The following is a 27184-nucleotide window of genomic DNA, read 5'->3' on the forward strand; positions in this document are numbered from 1 at the left end:
AAAGTTAAACACTTCTGATCAACAGAATCGACAAAATCTCAAGTCAGAAATTTTACATAACTGCAAAAAACAAAAAACATCACAGACTAGAAAAACATCCCCAGATAGGGGGCGCACACATTGTAACTCTTCCCAAAGGAGCGCAACCAGACAAGGGCTGGCATGGTCAAAGAAGATGGCAGACCAGCAGTCAAAACACATTAAGATAAATTGCATCTTCATCCTTATATTTGAACTGAGAAAAGGACAAACCCCTAAATATGTGCATTGAAGACAAAATAAGTGACCTATTCATCATTGCTCCTTTTATGCTGTCAAGGTAAGCCCTGGAATTAAGGCACTTGTCACAGTGAAAACATCCATCCATAAACTCTTCAAAAATCCACACTACACATGCAAAACTGGATTTTTTACCACAGCACAGATGAAGGGGACAACAGGAACATCTTTACAGATTTTAAATTGTTCAAAGTCTCAGCAGTCTCCACAAGCTAAAGTTCCACTCAATAGTTACTGTAAGTTACAGAGCCCATGTCCTGACATGGATAAAATAAAATATATCCCACAAATTAATATCTTGTTCCCACAAAATAATATTTCGTTCCCGCAAAATAGTAACGTTGTGCGAAGAAAATAGTATCTTTTTCCCACAAAATAATATTCAGTTCCCACAATTTAATTAATATGATCGAACGAAATAATTATTTACGTCATAAGTCATTCATAAACACGGATTGCTGTTTTTCCTACCGGACTTAGCTCCTAGCTTCATAAACACGGATGTGTATAATAGTTGGATTCACAGCAGATACTTTCACATTTCTGTCTGTGTGTGTTTCATTACATTGCATGGAAGACACGGAGGATGTTTAGAGATCAGATTTATTCATTTTAAAAAGCACAAAAGCATCAGTGATCACATTTTCATGTCTGGGTTCATTCACATCCTGTTACACTCTCCGTCCATCCTGGTGCAAAAGCCGCTTTCTGCCGCTACTTCCGTGTCTCTGTGGCTCACATTCGTTCAAAGATGGGAAAAATAAAAACAAGAATGATCAATCTATTATTGTCTCGATGAAAATTTGAAAAATATCATAAGATTTTGGATGCCCAAGCTTCCTGCTTGACCTACCGGACATAGCTCCTAGCTCTGCCGCAGAGCTCTTTTGCTTGTCATGCATTAATTATTTCGAGAGAACGAAATGGTATTTTTTGGGAATGGAATATTAATTTGTGGGACCACGATATTAATTTGTGGGAACAAGATATTACTTTGTGGGAACGAGATTTATTTTATTTTTTCCGTGTCAGGACACGGGCTCCGTAGTAGGTAGATGTAGCAGAAAGCATCATTTTAGTACACTAATTAGATGTATTATGTTGGCATGGCCACACAGCAAAAAGGGCATCTATTAATTCCAGGCTGTGGGAGGAAAACTCTTTTGACTGGATGCAAAAAGTATTAAAAGGAATAATGAATGAAACCAAACAATGGGCATTGCTTTAGGAACAACATCAACAAAACTTAACATGGTTTTCTTTTTCCTTTTTCCCCCATCTTTATTTTTGTTAATTTTGGGGGGGGGGGAAGCTATAATCAGGATACAGTGACATTTTAAAGTGAAAATCTAGGCCAAACCTGAAAAACAAATGTAAAAGTGTGGTACGGGCAGATAAATTTAACTTAAACATAAACAAAAAAGCAGAACACAGAATGTCGAAAAAAGTTTGAAAACGTCGTTTCTGCTCCTGGCTAACCATACCTGCATTCCCCTTCACTACTCCTCATATGCTGTGTGTATTGTCAGCAAATTCTAAGTCTTGGGGAGCCATTTTCCTCTATAATGGGGATCATTTTCCTTCTCTCATATGAGTCGTTTCCTTCCCACCGAATAGCCATTATGAGTCCGGTGGCCACCTGTGAAACTCCATTCAGTGCGAGACCCTGTAACCCCTTTGGGCAGGTGTGGCTTTTCCACTCTGGGATCATCTGGATGGTGGCACCTGTCACTTTGTTACATTGTGGCTCTGTTTACAACGGCAGCTGTTGCCGCAGCAACCATTCATCAGGGTTGACGCAGGATGCACAAAACAGTGTGTGAGTCAGTGCCACACCCAGCGGACACAGTTGTGTTTGACTCCTTTCTGCTTTTCATAACTTATGTTGTTTCTGATTGAAAGTAAAAGGACTTAAAATTTTCTGTCTAGGACAATCACAAAATCATTTTTGATCAATATGACACTAATATGTTCAAAATCTGCCAGTTCCAGGGGATGCTGAGACAGAATCTCGACTTTGATGAGATTGAGGTTTGTGTGCAGACAGGCAGACAGAGGGAGTCAGTGCTTCATGCACTGATGAACATGTGTGGGGGAATTGGTGTAAAAGGTTACTGCTGGTTTTTTAAATGTCTGCAGACAAAAGGAGATTTTCTTTCCAACATTATTCAATAAAAAAAACGTATACTCATTTAGTGTCAATTGTGTGGAGCAGTTCTTCTTTCCCACAATCCTGGACACTATAGCAGGCAAAGTCACTGGACGGAAGGATGCAAAAAAATTAAAAACCTTTCAAAACTTTTTATTGCCTACACGCAACCTTGCCACATTGAAGAGGTCAGTGTGGTTACTTCAGCCTTGGAACAGCAGTTTTCAAATTGTGACCTTGCCTCTCACAAGCTCTGAATGAATTCAAAAGCTTCTTACACATTCCTTGACAGAAAAAAAAATCCCTGATGTGTCCAAGATCATCTTGGGGGCCATTGTCCAGTTCAGGCTACTGCTTTGACCCTGAAGCTCACAAGAAGATTCTGGAAAGTAATGGACCATTCAAACACTGTCATGGCAAGGTGGACTCTTCCAGCTTTTACACAGCATGCACCAGTGACCTTTAATCCTCTTAGAAGTCCCCAACCTCTTCTCTTTTTTTGTGCTCCAGATTGTCCAGTTGTTTGGTTACCCTACACGTCTCCATTTTATGTCTGCAGGAGCCCCCAAACTCTGCTGTTTGTGTTAATGTGCCACAGTTGAGGAAGTGAATTAAATTAATATCCTGTGCAATTGTAGCTGTGCTATTTTGAGTTCAGCATCATCGCACAGCAAATGAAATATGCAGTGATTGAAGATGGCTTTGCAGGCAGATACCATTTTATCACAAAAAAACAGAGTGAAAGAGACCAGAGATTTGCATACAAATCAGTCAAACGCCTGTAGGTACTTCATGTAAAGTTTGTGGGTTTAGAGTAAATTGAAAACTCTGGTAAAAAACAGATGGATGTGCTTTGATGCATTAGTATTGAAGATGCAACCCTTCAGGTGCCACTGGACCACTAGATGGTGGTAATGCATCACTTGTCAGCTCCAACATCTCTGACATTTTTGCTCTCCCAGATGACTGGTGTTAAAACTGCAGACATGCTCAGATCCTTCGGGAACTCTTACAGCACAAGTTTCACATCCGGCCTCCTGTGCTTCAAAACTGTTGAGATCTCCCTATTACATCAAGCTTAAAAGAGATTCATTGGTGAAAAAAAGTATTTGACGTTAAAGACACAAACACTTTTGCTGCTGATTCACCCCACAAGAGCTAAACCTTACACAAGCTGGCACATGTGCTCCCTTAAGACCCAGTATTGACCACAGCTAAGGAAAGTCAGAATGGGTAGATCAAGCTACAAGTCAATAAAATGCATTTTTCAAACTTTTTTTTTCATTCTTTCAATGGCTTTCCCACATTCAACATGATTTATTTGTCTCCCTCTGCAAACCAACCAGGCCATATTTTATATTTGTGAGTTATTTCTCCCAGCTAAATGAAATTTGTGCAAACCTGCCATTGTCAGCAAACAACTTCACTGCATCAGAAAAATGAATGGAGAACCGTAAATACTTCTCAGTCAGTATTGAATTTATTTCCAGTGGGGCGAAAAAACTGATGAGAATTCTAGACATTTACTACCAAAACAACCTGGGGTTTGGAGACCACTTCAGCTTTGTGGTGGAGCTTTCATCCCTGATCTTACATGTCTGGGGCATCACAGAAAATGGTGGCACCTGACTTGGTATGCTAAGACACGTCCGATAAAACCCATAAAAACTGGCAATCTCGTAAAATTTTCCAGTGGCTCTACTAATGGTCTATGATGATGAAAGCTTATGATTATGTGTGTTGGCCAATCTGTCCATTAAGGTGGGTGGACAAATGATTTATCCTCTAGGTAAACATCCTGCATCTAATGACCTGGAATATGTTTAATGGTGTTTTGATAAAATGGAAGGGTTCAAATATTTAAATTACAAATTAATTGCGTGCAATGTGTGTTTAAAGCTTAGCAAGAACCAGTTTTTGAACAAGTCACTGGAAAGGTTAGCGTCACTATCTTCATGTGGGTTGTGAGAAACCATGGATTAAATAAGATCATAAGCTTGTGATTCTGTGGTAAAGTTTTTTTTTATTTTTTATATATACATATATATAACTTTATGTAACATTCTTGGTTTACCTTCTCCGTAACTGAGTTCTGATGTTCTTTATGGGCATCTTTATGCTTCTTTTTCCAGGCTTCTGAGCAGAAATCTTACAGGTCTGGGCTGTTTATTGCACCTATTAGGCCTCTATTCTCAGCTCAGTACTTGGGTCCTCCATTGTTTTGGTCACAAAGATGATGAGCATATGAATAGTCTCTGTCTTTATTCTGTGGCCTTTTTGGTGACTGGCAGCTGTTTATGAAGGTATTAATGTTCCAAAATGGATGCACTTGTAGATTTGATTTAGTACAGACTAACCGTCCATACTAGATCACATACATATCATATTTTTCAGAATACAAGTTACAGCAGCAAAAAATGAATCATAAAGAAATTATATATAAGTCACACGTTTAGGAGAAATGTTTGTAACTAAATATGTAAACAAGAACAGACATTTCATCTTGAAAGGAAAATCCTGATAACGGAATAGAAACAAACAGTAGACTGAATACATGCACGCTTCAATACCATAACACATTGATAGCTTCATGAAACATAAGAGGAATCTAGAAAATTTGTGCAACAGTTATTCAGATAATATAGCATAAAGAACATGCTAACAAGTCAACTAAAGCCTTTATATCACCTAGAATCACTTAAACCATTGAATTTCTTATCGTCTCTGTCGCTTTAGAAAAATTCCAGCAAACCTGGCATAAGATTGAGTGCAGCTTCTTCTTCTGCATTGCTGTCAGTAGCCAGTGTTGGGTAAAAAGTAACTACTTTACTTAGTTAGTGGATCAAAATTGTAATTAAATTACTTTACTCATCACCTATTATAAAAAGTAATTCACTACTTGTTACTTTACTTTACTTAGATTCCTCTCATATATAAATTCCCAAGGGGATAACAGCACAAACAAGATCCTCTTGTCTTTCATTTAACTTTATTTTTAAAGCAATGAACTCGTGTAAAGTATGAACCTGGTTCAAGACATAACACAACGCAAATAGTCTATGTCTCTGCTCAACGTGAGATGTGGAAAAAACCTGTAACGCCTAAATTCATATCTATCAAATCTGAAATTAAGCAACTTTTTTGTAACACAAAGAAATTTTCAATGCCTCCATGTTCATTTTTGCTGACTTTAGGAATTACATTACAATGAGTTGCACCTTTCTCTCTCTACGTCTGCCTTTTTTGCACAGTGTACTGGACTGCACCCCCCCCCTCCCCCCTGCACACACACTGTCACGTGCAGCTTAGAGAGAAAAATAAAGTAAGAAAGGGTGAAAAAAACAGCTCCTTAGGGAGGAACCGGCTCGTATTGTTCACACTAAAGAGCCGACTTTAGAGTTTTTTCATTCACACCTGACACATCATTACATGGGGTGGGTCTTTGCTCGGCTGCTCATCTGCTGCTCCTCAGGATGAGAGGACCCCTTGATGTATTTTTCTCTTATCTTTGAGTCATTTTGGAAAGCACTGACTGAGTGCCAGAACCAGAAAACCTTCTTGTTACAAGGCAATGGTGATATGCTCTCATACCAGCAGTGCTTTAAATGACTAAGGCCGGTAAAGAAGGTTTTGCACCAGTGTCTTATAAATATTAAAAACCACAAAGTGTAATTGACTCAATCATTGAAAGCTGAAATGGTGGAAGCTTCACAAAAGCCAAATTAATGCAAGCAAGAAGACTGACGTTCTGCTTTGAGAGCACGGATCAATAAGCAATCTGTACAACTTCCAGTTATTCATTATATATACATAATTTTTTTTGTTTTGCATGCGTGCATGCAAGCATTCAAAGAAATAAACGTAAATAAACATCGGTGGGGGTGTGGGAAAGTTGGGGGGATCATGCTAGCTGTGTTAGAAGGGGTATGTCCTGGAGCAATTGCAAGTTCATGGCAAAGACGAACAAACGCTAAATTACGATAAATGTATTTATAGTAAATACTTAAAAGTGAATTTTTGAGTTTATTTATGTGAGCCCATGACAATCTTGGACAGGCTTAAGCGAATTGCTGTAACTGTAACATGATGCAGGAATAAGTGAGTGACTGGATTTTGTTTTCTAGCAGATTTTGTTTGAATGAGTAAACAAGAGTGGTGTGTCACTGACCTCATTTTAAGTCACAGATTTCCAGTTAAAAGACAACTTTCTATCCTCAGTACAAGTACTTAAGATTTTCATCTATAGTGCTAGAGCCTTACCAAGACGTTTGACTGCATTATCTAATGTAAAGTGTCGCATATCAAAAAAGTGTAGATTTTAAAGTAGTTCAAGTGTTGGACTTGCAGTCATAAAAACATAATTTATAGAATATGCGATGGAGATTTATCAAACTTATTACAGAAATTATTAAATAACTAAAATATACTTTGTATTTCATCAAAATCATTATGCTTTTTATGTTCATTTGAGCTTGTATTGTGATTTGTCTTGTAGTTACAAACCCTGAAGAAGTCCTGCACCTTTACCAAACTCTACTGAAGGAATTTCAACGGACAAAAAGCACGACCCTCACATGTCGCCAGTGTAATATAGACAAAAATACAATAGATTTGACTGCAACTATTGCAGAAATGACTTTGGCTGGAGAAGGTGAGGGTCTGGGGCAATTTCCTGTTTTCACGGTGGGTGACAAACTCATGAGCTATGCAAAGGAGTGTGAATCATTCCTGGAACAACACAAAACTCTGGAAGAAAAGATAAATAATATGAAAAATTGTTCTTTGGAATGCTCCTTTTTACTGTCTTGTTGAGAACTTAAAACAAGTTGTATTGTGATGACACTTTGTATGCTGCAGAAGTGTATCATATTAAAGATTGTTGTTTTCACTGCTGTCTTTTTTTTTCTTTAAATTTGCCTCATGTTACTAGAAGTAATCAGGCCAGAATATTTTTTTTACAATGCAGTTACTTCACATAAATACCCAGTATTTAGTAGTGAAAGTACCAAGTAATAGAGTGGAAATAGGGCTGACTTTTTTACAGTCCAGTTCATTATACTTAAGGGGTAAGTACCAAGTAATTTTCAAGTGAACACACCTAGTATTTAGTACTGAAAGTACCATGTAGTAGAGTGGAAATAGGGCTAACTTTCTTTTACAGTCCAGTTTCATTGTATTTAGGGGGTAGTTTCTGTGGTAAATTCATGGTAAATACCATGAAACATACGAGTGCAGACCTAAAGGTCAAGGTACTTTATTTGTACTTACCATGTTCTTACATGTGGTAAGTACCACAAAAGACACCTTTGCACAATATGTAAATACCCAATACGTATATTATAAATACCCAGTATGTGCCACATTGGTATGAACCAAATAGTATCACATAAATACACAGTAAGTACCACGTAAGTACAGAGTGGACACAAAAAAGTACCATGTAAGTAACCAGTAAGTCCCATAAAAAGTACCATGTAAACACACTGTAAGTACCCAGTAAATTAAATAAAAAGTACCATGTAAATACTCTGAAAGTACCCAGTAGTTACACAATAAGTACCATGTAAATACCACTTAAGTACACTGTAAGTACTGTACTGTATTTTTCTAAAGAAACGCACTGGCTTGCGTACTCAAAAAGAGGCAGAAAAGAGCTAGAATGGGTTAAGTCAAAACATTAAACAGTTGGTGTCTCACTTTGGAAATACAGTGGTGATGGAGAGGTAGAAATATTAGAAATCATGTTGTCAAAACATTGAGTAATTGCCTCTCTCAAACAGTCATTTAAATCCTATTTGATTTGCTCAGTAGACAGAAACTCATCACAAAAGATTAATGTAAACTCAGTTCAGTTATGCCTAAATAAAAATTATGAAAGTCATGCTGTTTTGCTAACAAATATGAGACACTGAAAGGGAAGCAGCTAGGTCAAAGCAGTTAGAAACTGTAAAGCAGCATTAAAAACCCATGTTTCCTGATATTTTTTGGCTTCATTTGAACAAAGCTGTTATAAAGGCATTAAACCACAATTGTAATTAGGCAGGATGTTTAATTGTGAAGGGACGAATTTTCCTTTTTTGACAAAATAGAACAAAATTACAAACAATTGTGGCTCTGTTGTGTCTTTCTTTTTTATATTTTTATGCCAAATTTTAAAATAATTCCTAAAGAGGTCATTCTGATTCCCTACAGACAACAAAACTGTTTGCTCGGGCATTTTTTGCCTATAAGTAGCTGCACTGGGCAGTTCCCTTTTCCATCATTTCTACCATAAACAGGCCATTTTGCTTACCTTCACTAGAAGTTCAGTTCCAAATAATATTATTTCTGTATTAACATTACAAGTATTTTAAAAGGTGTTGTATTACCATCCTCCCTCTTTCTTTTTAAAGCAAATGACAGAAAAAACAATTGTTGCAGTTCCTCAAAAGACCACTTGAGGCGGTTTTTAAAGCAGGCAAAACATGGGCTTCCATATTAAAAAGTGCAAAATGACATATAAAGTTAACCTGTGTATATATTCTGGTCGGGCCTGTGCAGTGGTGCAGTGGTTAGCACTCACACTCTACAGCGGGAAGGCCTCATAGCTGGGACTTTTCTTTGTAGTGTGTGCATGTTCCCACCTCGCGAGTGTGGGTTTGTTTCACATACTCTACCTTCCTCCCAAAGTTAAAAAATACGCATCCTAGGTCAATTGGTGAATATACAATTGTCCCTAGGTGTGAGTGTGTGGTTGGCTGGCCCTGTGATGAACTGGCAACTTGTCCTGGGTGAACCTGAAAAGGGATAGGCTCAAGCAACCCTAGACCCCAAAAGGGATATAGTGGGTTTAAAAAATGGACGAATTAATGGATATTCTGATTTCTGAAGCTTTTCAAAGTTCACAACAACTGTGTGGAGCTTTTTAAAATAATTTTTTTTTGTTACCTTTTCTCATGTGTTTGATGAAAAGCACTGTCATTAAGGTCACTTGATCTCAATGATAGTTGATAGTTTTGTCCCTTTGGATGAGCTGCAGCATGGAATAGGAGTTTGTTTCTTTTCATCTTTCTCATACTTCAGACATAATGTAGAGCAGTGTTTTTCAACCTTTTTTGAGCCACGGCACACTTTAACCCTGACAAAAATCCCGCGGCACACCAGCATCCAAAAAAAAAAAAAAAGCAGAAATTCATGATCTCTATTGATCGTCAGCCCCCCCCCCCCTGCCCCCCCGCAATCTCACGTGGATTTTTGTGATAATTGTGGCAGAAAAAGCAGGAAGTTGCGGCTGTTTTTTCTAAGAGATGAACCACCAGCTAAAGACGAGCTTAAGCTGGTATTTTTGTTAGAACTGAGCGACTTTATCAGCAGAATTAAGAACAAGGAAATGAAGACTTTAACCACTTCTGATTGGTCAGACGGATGGACATGTGATTAAGCCTTCAAGAATGATTGGCGGAGACAGTTAAAGGGGCGGGACTTTTCCTTACACAGTTATAGCTGCAGCTAAATCGCGGTACCGTGATTCTTATCAAAATGTCTTTAATAGAATTAAATAAACACAAAGAAAAAGTAATTTTAAGATCTTTTATATTTCTAACTACTCAGTGTTTTACCAGGGCCTGTTTGGATGAACAAAGAGCTGATTTCCTGGAGATGGAAAATTTTTTTAGATCAGTGAATGAGGGCAATTTCCCACGGCGCACTTGACCATCTCCCACGGCACACTAGTGTGCCGCGGCACACTGGTTGAAAAACACTGATGTAGAGGTTCAGTTTAACCCTTGTGCTATCTTAGATGACCCCACCCTTACATTGACGTGTTCTCCCTACCATGACAAAGGTGGATAAAGGTGAAGAGGATTTCATGTAATCCATGGACACCAGTGAAGATCACAAATCATTGAAGAAAAAAGGTTCAGCGTACTGTCTTGTGGGGTCTAGATGATCCACCTCCCAATGTTAAAGTGCCTAGGATAGCACAAGGGTCATCTGTCCTTCTTCAAATCCAGGTTTGCAACATGATTATTTGCCAGACGACTTTCAAACAAGTACAGTTGGAACAATTATGCCAATGACTTGGCAGACATTTATCAAAGCCCTGTTATTTTTAAATTATAGACATTTAGTTTTTCTCTGTAACTGTTAACTGCTGCAGCTCTGCCCATTGTCAACAGTCAGTGAAATGTGATGTAAAACAAAATCATTTCATATTTGGAAGTTGGAAAATGACATTAACATTTCTTAAAATATAATCAGTTTTTAACACACTATTGCAAGTTCTTCTAATGTTAAAGCAAATAAAGGTTAACAACCATTTCAATAATCACTTTTAGATACAATTTGTGCTCCTTGTATCATAAATTTCAAACTTTTAACTAATGTTTCTTAATATGTCGACCCGTTTACTGTGCTTACAGAAATGTCTAACTGATTTTTAATAATGGAGAGTTGGAAAAATAGTTATGAGGGCACACCTTGTCCTAAATCCCAGAAAACAATACATGTGCAAGAACTAAAACAAGCTTGATGCTTTTGTGCACACCAATTAAATATTTGAGTTTTTAATCTGTTTTTTTAAACAGTCATGTACAAACCGTAAAAGCCCAGATATATTGACTTTCTTTCTATTGCAAATGGTTGTTGCACCCTCTGCTACACATTGTTATTCTTTGGGTGGCTCAAAAAGCCAACACAATCTGCCCCATTTCACTGAAATGTTAGCTTAATGCTTGATGCATCAGCTCTTTAGGATCATCCACCCATTATGCAAGCTTGTCATGGGACACATTTGACAAGTATTAAGTAGCTTAAAGTTAAGTGTAATTTGTGCACTCAATTAAAAGCAAGAAATCTGATACGTGTCTTTCTGATACAAAAAAGGTCAAATAAAAAAATTTAAAATTTTAAGCTGCCAATTTGATGACAGTATTATAATGTAGCTGAAATATTTAGGACATGAGAGCAGATCCCTCCTTTAAATGCAAACCCAATCAAATGATTGTTCTTACCAAAAACTAACGTTTTTTTTTGCATATGTAGTGGTAGTTTCATGTATTTTTATGTAATGTATATACATTTTTTTCTTTTGCATATATTTTTTTTTACAAATTTACAATTCACAAAAAATTTGACGTCTGTGAAATAGAAAAAGGAACAAATCATTATTAGTTTAGTCAAAATGTTTCCACTGTCTGATTAATAAAAAAAACAATTTTGACTTTATTGAGTTATTTTTCTGCAAAATACAAAACTATTATCCTTACCACAACAAAGATTTTATTGAAAAGGTCACAAGACATTTCCCAACCGATTCCCGACAAAATGACAGGATACGCATGTTGGAGGGTGTGTAACCCAAGCACAAAATAAATTGTTCAGTCCACATATGTAATTTGTATTAGACCTCACACCTAGGTCAACATACAACAGGACCTGAGAGTATTTTCCAAGTTCTGTCTGTTTGTTTTAGAGGAACGGTATGGTCAAGCTTTGAGGTTTATTCATTGGTGACTTTTTTTTTGTTCGTCAGTATATAAAAGGATGAAACAGTAAAGCATCTCATCCCATGCCTCACAGTAGGTTGGTACTGTTTGAGATGCTGTATGCTGCTTGGCGTATAAATGTGTTTGCTTGATTTACATAAATGCATTTTTGAGAATTGTAAGAACTAATGCGAGAATTTTTTTCTTTTAGCAGCCATGGGGAACCTGTTGCTACTTTGTGCTTTTGGAACTTTACTCAGCTGTAAGTAACATCATTTGTAATTTCTGATTTATTACGCTTGTATATTTGCCACTTTGCTAAAATTATTTTCAGGGTGCGTTATTTGTGTTTGCATAGTCCATCTGAAAACTCATTTGATAGCCTGGGCATAAACATTCTCCCCAATATTGTGATAGTTTCTGACATATTTCCAAGATTCACCCCCTTTGTGTCAGATTTTACCCGAATAGTATCATTTCTTTTAACAAAGTCTTCCAACTTATTCTCTTCCCATCTTTCAGGTCCACTCATTTCTGGCTGGGCAGGGAGGGAGTTTGCCCTGTCATTTATGGAGAATTATGCTCCAAACTATGCTAATCCTCTCTTTCAAATATACATCACAGCTGTTCAGGACGGTACCAAAGTGACAGTCCAAGTTCCTCTTCTCAACTTCAAACAAGAAAAAACTCTCAATGCAGGGCAAGGAGTCACCATCAATATCCCAATTGTTGTTGAAATGTACGGCAGTAGTAGGTCCTTAAAAACCATTCGTATTCAAGCCTCTGGAGATGTGTCTGTAACATCATTTAGCTACAAGTTATACACAGCTGATACCTCTGTGATATATCCAATCTCTGAATGGGGTACTGAATACTATATATTTACTCCTCCTGGATCCCCCAATGGCTCTTATAAAGAGTTTGCCATAACAAACGGAAAAGAAAACAACAAAATTGAGATTTCTCCAGAGGGAGCGATTCAATTAGAGGGTCGTTCTTATAGTAAAGGCAGTAAAATGGTAATTGATCTTAAGCCATATGAGAGTGTCCAGCTCCAGAGCAAAGATGACCTTTCTGGCAGCAAAGTCACCTCCCAGCACCCTGTTGCTGTTTTTGGCGGCCACACTTGTACATGGCGTTTCTCAAAATGTAACCATGTTTATGAGCAGCTCTTGCCATCAAGCAGATGGGGAACCAGTTTCATCATACCTCCTCTGAGCGTCCAGATACGATATGACACAATCTACATCCAGGCCTCCCAACCCACCCAAGTTACTCTCCAACATGGCAACAGTGGCGACAAATTCAAACTATCCCAAGGGGAGACAAAGGAAATAAACCACGGCAACACTGAATCACTGTTTATTCAGGCTGATCATGGCATTCAGGTCCTCCTCCTTTTTAATGGGGTAGAATATGGCTGGTTCCAATACTATGATCCATTTCTGATGACCATTATGCCTACAGACCACTTCTGCTCTTCATACTCACTACCAGGCCTTAAAGGTTTTGAAAACAGAGCCTTGGTAGTTGCACAGACCAGTGCAACCGAAATGTTGCAGTATGACAATAAAAACCTCCCAAGAAATGTTCAGTGGAAAAAAGTTGCAGGGACAGATTTTTCCTGGACAGAAATGTCCTACCCAGAAACTACTGGCAGTGATTTCCACACTCTGACCAGCTCCAGTTCAAGTTTTGCTCTCTATAGTATAGGACTGAGCCAAATGAATGGTTACGGTGCTCCAGGACATTGTACAAAGAAAGGTAAAATACGTTATTTTTCTTTATTCTCAACCATGTTTTTGATACTCACATACTGCAAGTTATTTTGATTAACAATGTGTACTAACCGGTAGTAGTAGATATACTTTTTGCTCTTTTGTTAAATGTATGCATGTAACATTGTTCATTGTTTCCCAGGAAGTGTTTCAAAATCTTGCAGCCAGGTCATCTGTAGTCTCAGCGAGGTTTGTGAGATGAAGAACGGCTCTCCCTTGTGTGTTCCTCAATCAAAGATGGGTACCTGCTGGGCCATGGGGGATCCTCACTATCGGACATTTGATGGGCAACGCTTTGATTTTATGGGTACCTGCACCTATGTTATTGCTAAAAACTGTGGAGAGGACAGCCGTCTCACAGCTTTCGAGGTCCATGCCCAGAACGAGAACAGAGGAAGCCATAGAGTGTCATACGTTGGTCTTGTCACAGTTCAAGTGTATGACACCACCATCACAGCAGTTCGATCGGAGACAGGCCGTGTGAGGGTAAGCTTTCCTGCTGGGTTGACAAAAGACAACTATTCCTGTAAATCTTCACTAATCTGTTGACAAATTGTAACATTTACTGTTGCTTGTTTGACTGAGTGATGCTTAATTCTCATGTTTTATGCTTTTATTTGTGCAGGTTGACAATAGTCTGTGGAGTTTGCCTATAATCTTGAACAACGGCAAATTGAAAATTTTTCAAAGTGGCCGCTCTGTGGTTATAGAGGCTGATTTTGGTTTAATGGTCCGCTATGACTGGACTCACAATCTTGTGGTCACACTGCCCGACACTTACAGTGGCAAGACTTGTGGTCTCTGTGGTAATTTTAATGGCAATCCCAAGGACGACTTTACAACACCTTCTGGAACTCAGGCAAGTGGAGCTGTGGCCTTTGGCAGCAGCTGGAAGGTCCCAGGATTGGTAGCAGATCCTCAGTGCAGAAACGACTGCGTGGGCGGGTGTGGCAGCTGTACAGAAAGTCAGCTGAACAAGTGGGACAGTGACTTGTCTTGTGGGATCATTACCCGTAAAGAAAACGGACCGTTCAAAAATTGCCATGCTATCATTGACCCGAAAGCGTATCTGGAAAACTGTAAATATGATTTATGCATGGGAAAAGGTCTGCGGCAGTTCCTTTGCAATGCCTTGGAGACTTATGCTGAGGCCTGTCAGGCTGCTGGGGTCCAAATTGGAGATTGGAGAGGATTGGCAAAATGCTGTAAGTAAAGTTAATAAAAATGAATTGAAGTAGTAGAAGTATTTGAGCATTTATATTATATTATATTTATATTTTATATCTTTCTAAAGCTCCTAGATGTCCAGCTAACAGCAAATATGAGCTCTGTGGCAGTGCTTGCCCTGCCACATGTTCTGACCCTGATGCTCCATCCAAATGTCAACGCCCATGTGTGGAAACTTGCACCTGTAAAGAAGGCTTTGTTTTAAGTGGATCCGAGTGTGTACCTGCTACTAAGTGTGGTTGCACATATGATGGACGATATATTCCAGCTGGGCAGACATTCTGGGCTGATCAGAATTGTAAGCAGCTGTGTAAATGTGTGGCCGGAACCAGGCAGGTGGCGTGCCAGGATAAAGGCTGTGGGGTGGGGCAACAATGCAAAGTGGTTGACGGCATAAGAAAATGTCAGGCGTTGTCCTACAGCACCTGCAAGGCCACTGGTGACCCCCATTATGTGACTTTTGACAACAAAAAGTACGACTTCCAGGGGACGTGTGTGTACCAACTTGCTGCACTCTGCTCCAAGGACACAGAGTTGACCCCTTTTGAGGTCCTGGTGCAGAATGAACATCGAGGCAGAAACGTTGTTTCCTATACCAAGCTAGTACAGATTAAGGTGTATTCCCTCAACATTGTCATCACAAAGACACATAATGGCCTTATTATGGTAAGAGATTCAAATGGTCACAAATGTATACAAAAAAGAACAAAAATGGTCTCACTCTGATTTTCTGTAATAAGATTTTCACATTATTGAAAATTTTCTGTATAATGTGAATAATATTCTGTTTTATTCTTCAGCTTAATGATCAGTTGGTCAACCTGCCTGTCAGCCTGGTTGAAGGAAAAGTATCTGTGTACAAGAGTGGTTGGTTTGCTGTAGTCACCACAGATTTTGGCCTAAAAGTGTCTTTTAACTGGCACAGTGCTGCATTTGTAACCCTGCCAAGCAACTACATGGGGGCAGTTTGTGGCCTTTGTGGTAACTACAATGGCAACATGCAAGACGATCTAACCCCAAAGAATGGAAATACACCTGTGAAACCAACAGATTTTGGTACCAGTTGGCGAGTAGCTGAGATACCTGGCTGCATTGAAGGCTGTCAAGGAGTGTGCCCCAGCTGTGACATCACTCAGAAGGTTCAATATGAAAAGGAAGACTTGTGTGGAATCATAAGAGACACCAAAGGGCCATTCCGTGACTGCCATGCAAAAGTGGATCCAGCTGGGTTCTTTGAAGACTGCGTCTATGATGTTTGCATGTATGAAGGCAGAAAGGATGTGCTGTGCCAGGCTGTAACAGCGTACACATCTGCTTGTCAAGGTGTGGGGGTCAACGTGTACAGCTGGAGGACCAGTAACTTCTGTGGTGAGACATGAATTCTATACACAATTCAGTATAATTCAATTGAAATCATGTCAAAAGCAGTGGGTTACTTGGATTTCCTGTTATATTTGGAGTTAAAGTTTCTTTTCAGTGTGTGGTTAAGTCAACGTTTCCACTGAAATGAAATATTAATTGTTTTTTTCTTTTTTGTCTTCACAGCGGTGAAGTGTCCCATCCACAGCCATTATGACATTTGTGCAAGCGCTTGTCCTGCATCTTGTGAAGGTTTGGCTCCCCCTCCAGGCTGCCGGGCTCATTGTGAAGAAGGCTGTTCTTGTGATGAAGGGTACATCCTGAGTGGAGATCAGTGTGTTCCCTTCTCACAGTGTGGCTGCCTCTACAATGACCTCTACTATCGCATCAATGAAGTATTTTATCCCAATGGGCAGTGTGAGGAGGAGTGCAAATGTACCCAAGATGGAGAGGTAAAGAGAAAAACAGACTCGAAAACCGAGTCTAAGACTTTAAAGAATGTGTGCCAAAGTAAACCAGCTGGACAGAAATATACTTACAGCTTTCTCATTTCCTCTCCTTTTTTCAGGTTACATGTAAAAAGTTCAAATGTGGCCCTAATGAAAAATGTAAAATAGAAAACGGCATCCAAAAATGTCACCCTGTTGGCAAGGGTGTGTGCCGGGCTTCAGGTGACCCTCATTACACATCTTTTGATGGGCAAAAGTTTGATTTCCAGGGCACTTGTACCTACGTTCTCTCCAAGAGCTGTGGAGTAGAAGATACACACTTGGAGGCATTCTCTGTCCAGGTGGAAAATGTGCAATGGGACCGAATGAAAGGAAAGAAAAAGGTTTCTGTCACCAGGCTGGTTGCTGTAGAGGTCTTTGGCTTCACTCTTATCATGAAGAGCAAGATGTTTGGAGTACTGGTAAGCAGTTGAGAACAATCTTGTTTCAAAACGACAACTAGTTACAGTTCTTAAGTTTAATTATAACTATTTTTCTTAGGTAAATGGAGTACTTAACAACATTCCACTAAATCTTAATGATGGAGAAGTCCAGGTCTATCAAGAGGGCACAAATTATTTGATTGCGACAAATTTTGGATTGCTTGTTACGTATGATCTGGTCTATCATGTGACTGTCACAGTCCCAGGTAATTATCGGGACAAAGTCTGTGGTTTGTGCGGAAACTTCAATGGAGACAGAAAAGACGACTTCCAGATGCCAGATCAGATACTAGCCAAAGACATCAATGTGTTTGGAAAATCATGGAAGGTTGCCATTCCAAATGTGGTGTGCGAGAATGGTTGTCAAGGGAATGAGTGCGCCGACTGTGACCCAGCTCACAAGGACGTCTTTTCAAAGCCCGCTTACTGCGGTATTCTCACAGCACCCAAAGGTCCATTTGCAGTCTGCCATAGTAAACTGGACCCACAATCTTACTTTGATGACTGTGTGTTTGATGTGTGTGCCTCCAATGGGGATGGAAAGGTGCTTTGTGACAGTGTGGCAGCCTACGCCTACAACTGTCACATGGCTGGAGTGAACGTGAACGATTGGAGGACTCCCTCTTTCTGTCGTAAGTGGCCCAGAGTTTTTTTTTCTTCAAATATGGCATTAATTGAATTTTTTAAGGGCAGATCATGTCTTAAAATGACTCCACTTACTTTCTTTTGACACTTTACTTTAGCAATGAAATGCCCTGCAAACAGCCACTATGAGGTGTGTGCAGAAACCTGCACTTATTCCTGCCCTGGCCTGTCAGACATGGTTCAGTGTCCTGAGGCCTGCACAGAAGGCTGTGTATGTGATGCAGGCTTCCTATATGATGGTCAGACGTGCGTCAAAGAGACTGAATGTGGCTGCTATGACAGGGGGAAAACTTACAAGGTACAATAAACTAACTTTTCTTTATTCTGAAAACTCATTTGAAAGAAAATTCTGTAAAACATATCTTCTCTTTTGCTGTTTCTAGCCAGGTGAGGTCACGTATGAAGAGGACTGTTCATTAGCGTGTTCCTGTAATCCAGCAACAGGCCTCATCTGTGAGGAGTATTCCTGTCCAGAAGACACCCAGTGCATGATCAAGAAAGGAGTTAAAGAATGTTACAACAAAGGTTAGACATTAAAAATGTCACTTTGACTAAAACAGAAAAGCAACATTCATGAAAATGTATAAATCTTAATTTTTATTAAATCAGATAATAAACTATTTAAGAAAATTCAGCAAATTGCTGATGTAGATTTTTAAACAGTAAATTTTATATTCTAAAACAAGTTTGATTTTTTTTTTCTGCTCATCACAGATCCCTGCAAAGATGCTAACTGTCGGGTGCAGGAGACATGCCGTGTTGAGGGGGGTGAGGCTGTGTGCATCCCCAAGTACACATCCACCTGCTGGGCTTGGGGAGATCCCCACTACCACACCTTTGATGGCTTTGACTTTGACTTCCAAGGAACTTGCAAATACATCATCTCTAAGACCTGTGGGAACCTCAATGGTCTTGTTCCATTCTCCATCACTGAGAGAAATGATAATAGAGGAAATGCAGCTGTGTCCTTTGTCAGAGAGGTAGATGTGTTTATTTATGACTACAACATCACCATTCGCAAGAACCAAGTTGGTCAAGTCACGGTAAGATTTGTTTTGTTGTCAGCTTGACCTGTTATGTTTTTTTGTAATGCACTGTGGATATGATTTTATTTTCAGGTCAATGGGGAGCTGCTGAACCTACCCTTTCAACTGGGTGACAATGAGGTGTCCGTGTTTCAAAGTGGATCCTCTGCAGTGGTTGAAACAAAGTTTGGCTTGATTGTGTCTTATGACTGGAACTGGCATCTGGTCATCAAGCTCCCCAGCAGCTACTACAGCAGTGTGTGCGGTTTGTGTGGCAACTTCAATGGTGATACAGGTGATGAACTCCAGAATCCGTCTGGCAAAGCAGTTGCCTCAGTGATAGAGTGGGGTAAGAGCTGGCAAACACCTGATCAAGACAAGGGCCATCCTTGCTGGGACACCTGTGAAAAAAATTGCCCTACCTGTGATGATGATGAACGGGAACTCTACAAGACTCAGGCTTTCTGTGGAGGTCTTGCAGCCAAGACCAATAGTGTATTTAAGATATGCAATAGCAAACTCGACCCTCAAGCTTTTATGAACAATTGTGTATATGACATGTGTTTGAATAAGGGGGACAAAAGAATGCTGTGCCAGGCTTTAACCTCATACAATAAGCAATGCCGTGATGAGGGAATAATAATCAAGGACTGGAGGAAAGAGTTTAACTGCCGTGAGCATTTTGATTTTTTTCTCAAGATTATTGATTAAATATTCAAATTTTATAGTTAATTCGTGTGTAATCTTGTTCTACATGCAGCAATGAATTGTCAGCGCTTCAGCCACTATGAACACTGTGCCAGTCCTTGCCAGCCCTCCTGTCCCTTCCCTGAGCAAAAGCAGACATGCAGCGGTGCATGTGTTGAGGCCTGTGTGTGTGATGAGGGTTACGTCCTGAGCGCCGGCGTCTGCATTCCTGCAAAAACATGTGGGTGCTCTTATCAGGGTCGCTACTACACGCCAGGCCAGCAGTTCTGGGCTGATGAGGCTTGTAGTCGCCTTTGTGTCTGTGACACCACCCTGGGCATGGTGACATGTCGTGAGGCGTCCTGCTCTGTTAATGAGAAATGCATCATACAGGATGGAGAGCGTGTCTGCCAACCCATCAGTTATGCCACATGCACAGCCTCGGGTGACCCACACTATCACACTTTTGATGGTCGCCGGTTCAATTTCCAAGGGACTTGTGTATATCAACTGGCTGGACTGTGCTCCCAACACCCTGGGTTGGTGCCATTTAACGTGACTGTGGAGAATGAGAACCGTGGAAGCAAGGCCGTGTCCTTTACAAAGACTGTCACATTTTCTATTTATGGCTCCACTCTCACTATCAGCAAAGAAAACCCCTACAAGGCCTTGGTAAGTGGAATTTTCAAGGTATGATTAATCCCACAAATGATGTGTAGCAAAAGATTAAAGTGATCTGCATTTGGGAGCAAATTTTGAAAGGAAGAAATAGGACAGTCACATTTTTAAAAACAAAACCATCGCAGAGGCTTTCATCTCCGCTCATTTCAGAGGATAATAACTAGGCTAATTCTGACATTCGTCATACATTCCTTACATATATTTAATACTTGAGTATTGCAATTTTGATCCAGGCAGTCTAATTAATGTAAGATTGAACCGCACACTAAAACGGATTAGCAATGTTTACAAAATTATAAAATTCCTAATCTCCTAAAAATATTCTCTTCTTTTACACCTCCTTCAGCTCAACGGCCAGCTAGCCGCACTACCTCTGAAGTCGAACGACGAGCTGGCTGTCTTTCTGAGCGGCAGTCAGGCTGTAATTGAGACAGCCGCTGGTATCACCATTACATATGACTGGTGGAGCACAGTGAGGGTTACTGTCCCCAGCAACTACCATGGTGCTATGTGTGGCCTATGTGGCAATTACAATGGGAAAGCTCTCGATGACATGACCATGCAGAATGGCAAGACCACCCCTGATGAAGCCAAGCTTGGGGAGAGTTGGCAGGTGGCTTCTGTACCAGGATGTTCATCAGCTTGCCAAGGGCCGTGGTGTCAGGCCTGTTCTGACTCCCAGAAGAAGGTTTACCAAGCCTCACAATTCTGTGGTATTATTGCTGATGAGACCGGACCTTTTAGAGAGTGTCATAAGTTTGTGGACCCTGCTGCGTACGTGGAGGACTGTGTGTATGATGTTTGCCAATTTCACGGGCACCATGGTTCAGTATGTAAGGCTGTGGAAGTGTATCTGTCTGCTTGCCAGAGCCAAGGAATCCCCATCCACCCTTGGAGAACACAGGCATTCTGTCGTAAGTCAAAATTATTTTTGTTTTTACGTGGATTTTTAAATAGTCTGTCTTTTTTTTGAGTGTCTCTGTTGATTTCTTCCCATCCCACAGCAATGGAGTGCCCTGCCAACAGTCACTACAACCTGTGCGCCTCAGGCTGCCCAACTACCTGCGCCAGCATAAACTCTCTCACCACTTGCCACATGCATTGCTCAGAAGCTTGTGAATGTGACCAAGGTCACCTGATGAGTGGAGATACCTGTGTGCCTGTGAGGGACTGTGGGTGCTCCTACAATGGTCAATACTACCAGAAAGGTGATGTTTTCTACCCTGAAGACACGTGCATGGAGAAGTGCATATGTGGGGAGAATGGAGCAGTTTCTTGCCAAAAGGAAAAGTGCCGCAGAGGAGAAACCTGCAAGCTGGTGAACGGAGTGAAAGGCTGCCACCCAGAGGAGGAAGGGAAGTGCGTGGCTTCTGGTGACCCACACTACACTTCCTTTGATGGACAAAGGTTTGATTTCCAGGGTACCTGTGTCTACGTCCTGGCCAAAGTTTGTGATGACAACGACAACCAACTAACGCCTTTCACTGTGACTCAAGGAAATGCAAAATACGGAAATGGAAAAGTGTCTGTAACCAAGTCTGTAACGGTGACCGTTTACGGTTATAACATTTCCATACAGCATGGAGTGCCTTGGAAAGTCATTGTGAGTTCAACACTTTATTGTAAACAGTTTAAATGCATTTTATTAATAATTGTTCTCACCAACAACTGAAATGAGTATCCTTTTTGTGTTTGTCTAGGTGAATAATGAAGAGCTGAACCTTCCCCTCTCTCTGGATAAGGGCCGTCTTACAGTAACAAGGGAAGGTCATAATACATTTGTTCGAACAGACTTTGGACTTAAAGTCCTCTATGACACCGTCTACTATGTTGAGGTCATCGTTCCTTCTACATACCAGGGCAAGATGTGTGGTCTTTGTGGTAACTACAACAAGAAAGACCGTGATGAATTCAGACTTCCTGGTGGAAAAGGAACAAAGAACGTTAATGAATTTGGAAAGTCATGGGTAGTGGACCTGCCAGAGCATATTTGTGGTGGCTGTGAAGAGGACTGTCCGGTGTGTGAGAAAGCCAACGCTGTTTTGTATGAAAAGTTAGACTCTTGCGGCATCATGAAGGCTCCTGATGGGCCTTTCCAAGCCTGCCACAGTAAAATCGACCCAGCAGCATATGTCTCAGATTGTGTGTTTGATGTCTGCGCCGCGGGTGGCAGCAAAGAAATTCTGTGCAACAGTGTGCAGGCCTACGTGTTGGCATGCCAGAATGCCGGAGTGCAAATCCAGCCGTGGAGGAGCAGCTCATTCTGTCGTAAGTTGGAAACAAAATGAAAGCAGATTTCTTCCGGATTTTTGAGCATCACAGTTTCTTAAACCATTTTGTCCTGGTTTAGCTGCGTCCTGTCCTCCAAACAGTCACTATGAGGTGTGTGCTGATACCTGCAGAGGGACATGTGCCAGCTTCATCCAGCAACTCACTTGCTCTGAAAGCTGTTTTGAAGGATGCGAGTGTGACGCTGGTTTTGTTTTTGATGGCGCCCAGTGTGTTCCCCTGGAAAACTGTGGGTGTGTTCATGACGGCAGATATTTGACGGTAAAGTCTGTTTATGTTTTGTGGTGTTGAACTATAAAAGTAGTACCCATTAAAAAAAATTTAAAAAAGGAAAAACATGTTTTCAGATATAAAAAGGAAACATAATGGTTGTACTATTTCAAATGTAAGCAACATGACAATACAAATTCTCTATTTCAGGTGAACCAGGTAGTGGTGGACAAAGACTGTCAATCCAGATGTGTGTGTGAGGCCTCTGGGTTGGTGAAGTGTCAAAGGCTGTCCTGTTCTAGTACGGAGGTTTGTGATGTACGAGGTGGGGTCAGGAGTTGTCACATCAAGCAGGCGCACTGCACCATAAGCCATGCTGGCCAGCTGAGCTCCTTTGATGGCATGACTGCAGCAGTAGAGGCACAAGGGGCAGTGGAGGTGGCATCTCTTTGCGACGAGACCTCTGAGAACTGGTTTCGTGTTGTAGTTGATGTCAGGGTTTGCCATAAAAAATCAGCTTTCGCTCCTGCCACTGTACATGTTTTCTTCAACGAGGCTACTGTTACAGTGAACAGCCAACATGGGATTTGGGTATGGACCTTTTCTTGAAGAAGTCAATTTTGTTTTGGGGTTAAAATGGTCTGAACTCTTTAATGTCACTGTATTTGTGTGCTCCAGGTCAATGGCAAGAAAGTGTCTCCTCCCAACAATTTGACAAATCAGCTGTCAGTGCAAGTCTTGGACAGGAGCGTGGTCATTCAGAGGAAATCAGCTGTGCGTGTGACCTACTCCGTCTCACAGGAGGTCACTGTCACTGTTGACAACAGCCTGGCCAGTAAAGTGTGTGGTGCCTGTGGCAACTACAACAGCGAGTCCGAAGATGATTTGAAGACAGCAGATGGAAAAGTCACCACTGACATGTCAGTAGTTATTGGTTCGTGGAGTGCTGAAGATTTTTCCAGATGGTAAGTGCTAAAATGATGCTGAAAATAAGGATATCAGGTGTTTTTGGAACTATGTCGATGCTAAATCATATTTTACTGCCTCATAATTGATGCAACAGTATCAAAACTATCATAATTGCGTCCTTTCTGAGCCCTTCCATTTAAAACAAAGTTTGCACTTAAGTCATGCAAACTTCATTTGACTACTAGTGGAATCAGATGAATAAGATGGTGCTATGACCATTAAACAGCTTATTCTCGTAACGTAAGCAATAAACAAAGACTCCGATGGGCCCTTTTAACACAATGAGAGTATGTTTTTAATAGCATTTGGCACAATTTAATTAAGAAATGCCACAGGATCCCCTGTGGTAATTTCTAATTAAAAAGCAGGCGACACTGACAGGCATGACCATCAAAAGCTACCAAGCTTGCAATCCATGGACATTTAGAACCCACCTGGGTGCAACATTATTTTGAGCCAGTGTCTTTGGTTTTGCATTAGAACCTCAAGTCAACCCTTAAGTGAAATTTGGGGGTCCCTGTCCTCCATGTCCTGCTCTTCAATGTGTCTTTAAAATGACTTTTTAGATGTGTGACTTGTAGTCTTTTTGTCTGAGCAGATATGAATTCATCTCAACTTTTTTCTCCTTTTCAGTGGCCTGTGAAGATGCTGTTTCTGCTTTGACTGCAAATTTATCAAAGAAGACAAAAAAAAAAATCATAAAAATTTGAAACGATGCACCCTCATAAATAAAAAAAAGGGTCTGCAACATGACTTCTATTTCTTCATTTTCATCCTGTTAATCTCAACATATATCCAGATTCTAGGTGATTTGGTGCTTTCTTGTTTTCCCAGATGTTGTACCTCATTGTTGTGCAACAGGACCATCTAGTGGAAAACAGTCGTAATAACCTGTAATTTTTGCAAGCAACTTGAAAGAATGAGAAAACGTTTAGGTTTGAGAGTAAACCTTTCCTGTTCAACATTTAGAATGTGTTAACAGAGGGTTTGTCTTTCTTACTGTTCTGATCACTGAATAAACCAGTTTTCCTCAAAGTTTGTGCTCAAGTTATTTCAAGTTATCAAAAAAAAAGAACTTCTCAAAGGGGGAATAAATGTCTAAATTAAATGTATTTAGAAATATCTGCACTTTTTTCCTTTCTTGTTTTTGGGCTGCAGCTGCTGCTTTGGGAAACTAAAATCCCATATCTTCCTGAGCAGACTATGACCTTGATAAGAAAGTAAGGTTCTTGGTTTGGGGGAGTATACAATAACAAAATTCCAGAAAGTTCAGCTGACCAGCCACAATGCCCCATTGACTTGTAATCAGCTTGGAGCAGCCAAACACAAACTGCTATGCTTTGATTAAATTTGAAGGTGACTTTGCAGTAATACTTCTATAGACGCATGATGCCTTAAATACGCTACAGAAGTTGAATAGACCTAATAATAATTTTAAAAAATAATTTTTAATAACCAATAAAAAGTAAGAATATTTACTAAATAAATGAATGGGAAAGAGAACATGAAAAACGTTTAGAAACTTTTTTCTAAATTCATTCTTGAGAGGGTCCTTTTATGTTTTAAACCTACAACATTTAAAATAAAAGTTGTTGGAGTTCACATAAACCAGATATGTTCACAAGTTTTTTTTTTGCAAGTCCATGTCAAGTCTAAAATCTTTGCATTTAAATCAAAGATGTAATATCAAGTCAAATCTTAAAGCTTAGTTAAAAAGAATGTTTTGCTGTCATTAATTGTCATCGCACTGCTTTCTACAGCTTGTTGGAGCAAAAAACAGGCAGTTGTCAGTTTCAAAGAGGTAATAAAGATATCTTTTATATTTAGATCTGACGCTGGCATTATGGAGTTAAAAAAAAGTTCCTCAAATGAACATTGTGGGGCGACAGTGGCTCAGGTGGTTGAGCGGGTCGTCCAATGATCGAAGGGTTGGCGGTTCGATCCCCGCTCCCACCAGCCAAAATGTCATTGTGTCCTTGGGCCAGACACTTCACCCTCCTTGCCTCCAGTGTGGCTCCACTGGTGTGTGAATGCACATGAATGATCCCTGTGATGGTCAGAGGGGCCGTAGGCGCGAACTGGCAGCCACACCTCTGTCAGTCTGCCCCAGGGCAGCTGTGGCTACCATCACCAAGTATGAATGAGGAGTGAATGAATAATGGACATAATGTAAGCGCTTTGGGTGTCTTGAAAAGCGCAGATAAATCCAATCCAATCCATTATTATTGTTCTCAAGTCCCAAACGTCAAGTCAAAGGTTGCATCTCAAGTCCCTTCATGTGAAGTGCAAACCAAGTCCCTGTCAGTGACATGAAAAGCCATTACAAAGCCACTGGAACTACCATGTGGTATAAAAAATCAAGTATAAAAAAGAACCCTTAGCAAAAAGTACTTTATTTATGTGTACAAGTATGCTTAGTATATGCTAAAACAAAGACAGTGTACTTAAAGTTTACTTTTTGCTGAGAACCATCCACATTAACGTATGGCTCTATAGACTCCATTTTATCTCCCTTGGAAACCAAACTTCCTACCATCCTGCCCAAACCCATGAGATATCATTGGAAAGGCAGGGATGTCCTTATTTAAGCACATCAGGTCTTAGTAGAAAACTACAAATGAATCAAACAACACAATCCAAAAACAAATGTTCCCCACAGAAGACATAAATGAATGGGCTGGTTCTCAGGAGGTCAAACTATATAATTTAAACTTAAATGTTCCAAATTGCTCTGAAGAAGTATTCAGTACACGTACATGATCTATAGTGCTATACCTACACTCAAGACTTAAAGTTCCAGTCTGATCATCTTCTGGTCTATTCTAAAAGTGTTCAAAGTGGTCTTGTAATCATTGTTAAGCAATTTTTAGGAAAAATCAAAAAACTTGTGTCGTTTTCTAGGATAGTTTCTGTCGAACAGTAGTAGTTCATCAGATATTCATCTCTAAGTTCTAGGTGGAACCCTTGGCACTGAGTTAAGCCTGTCCCCATTTCCCACATCCCATCATCCTTTTGTTTACGCTCTCCCATAGTTCACAACCCCAACCTAACATTACCGGTCAAAAAAAATGGCGAGCAATATTGGAGTTATCCAGCTGTTCAGCTTTGAGCCAGAAGTCAACTCGGATGGGAAAAGACATACATGGATCTATTTGTCTGCAAGTGGATGCATGAGGATGAGCTTGTTGCCCAGTGATTGTAGTTTGTACGTCACACCTACAAGCTTTTTCCAACAATATTTTTCATCTGCTGCTGATGTACAATAATTCGAATAAAGAAATACTCAGAAATGCAATTTTAAGATTACTTTTTTTACATATGCCCTCCATCATGAGAAAAATTCTGCAAAAACACTTTTTCATTGCATTTGGTCTTTGTTAAAATAAAGCTCAAGTGTACTCAATTTTGGTAAGGGAAAAAATAGGCTTACCCAGTTTTGAAAAGATAAAAAAAAAATCCTTAAATTGTGTTGCTTTATATTTTAACTT

The 27184-nt window shown here is 40.0% G+C and overlaps 1 protein-coding gene across 1 annotated transcript; it reads left to right on the plus strand.

Moving 5' to 3' along the window:
• Positions 1 to 12053: 12053 nt before the first annotated feature.
• fcgbp (Fc fragment of IgG binding protein) lies at positions 12054 to 24731 on the plus strand. The gene is made up of 21 exons (XM_023964372.1): positions 12054 to 12157; positions 12418 to 13659; positions 13816 to 14159; positions 14299 to 14878; positions 14968 to 15566; positions 15701 to 16268; positions 16446 to 16711; positions 16828 to 17169; positions 17249 to 17822; positions 17934 to 18133; positions 18219 to 18360; positions 18550 to 18878; positions 18954 to 19533; positions 19621 to 20219; positions 20575 to 21142; positions 21233 to 21831; positions 21929 to 22496; positions 22579 to 22778; positions 22938 to 23318; positions 23406 to 23692; positions 24330 to 24731. Exons 1-21 carry the CDS (start codon positions 12112 to 12114, stop codon positions 24337 to 24339), a joined length of 9024 nt encoding a protein of 3007 aa, XP_023820140.1. The 5' UTR covers positions 12054 to 12111; the 3' UTR covers positions 24340 to 24731.
• Positions 24732 to 27184: the final 2453 nt, after the last annotated feature.

Source organism: Oryzias latipes, chromosome 16, assembly GCF_002234675.1.
Source record: "Oryzias latipes chromosome 16, ASM223467v1".
NCBI classification, from domain to species: domain Eukaryota; kingdom Metazoa; phylum Chordata; class Actinopteri; order Beloniformes; family Adrianichthyidae; genus Oryzias; species Oryzias latipes.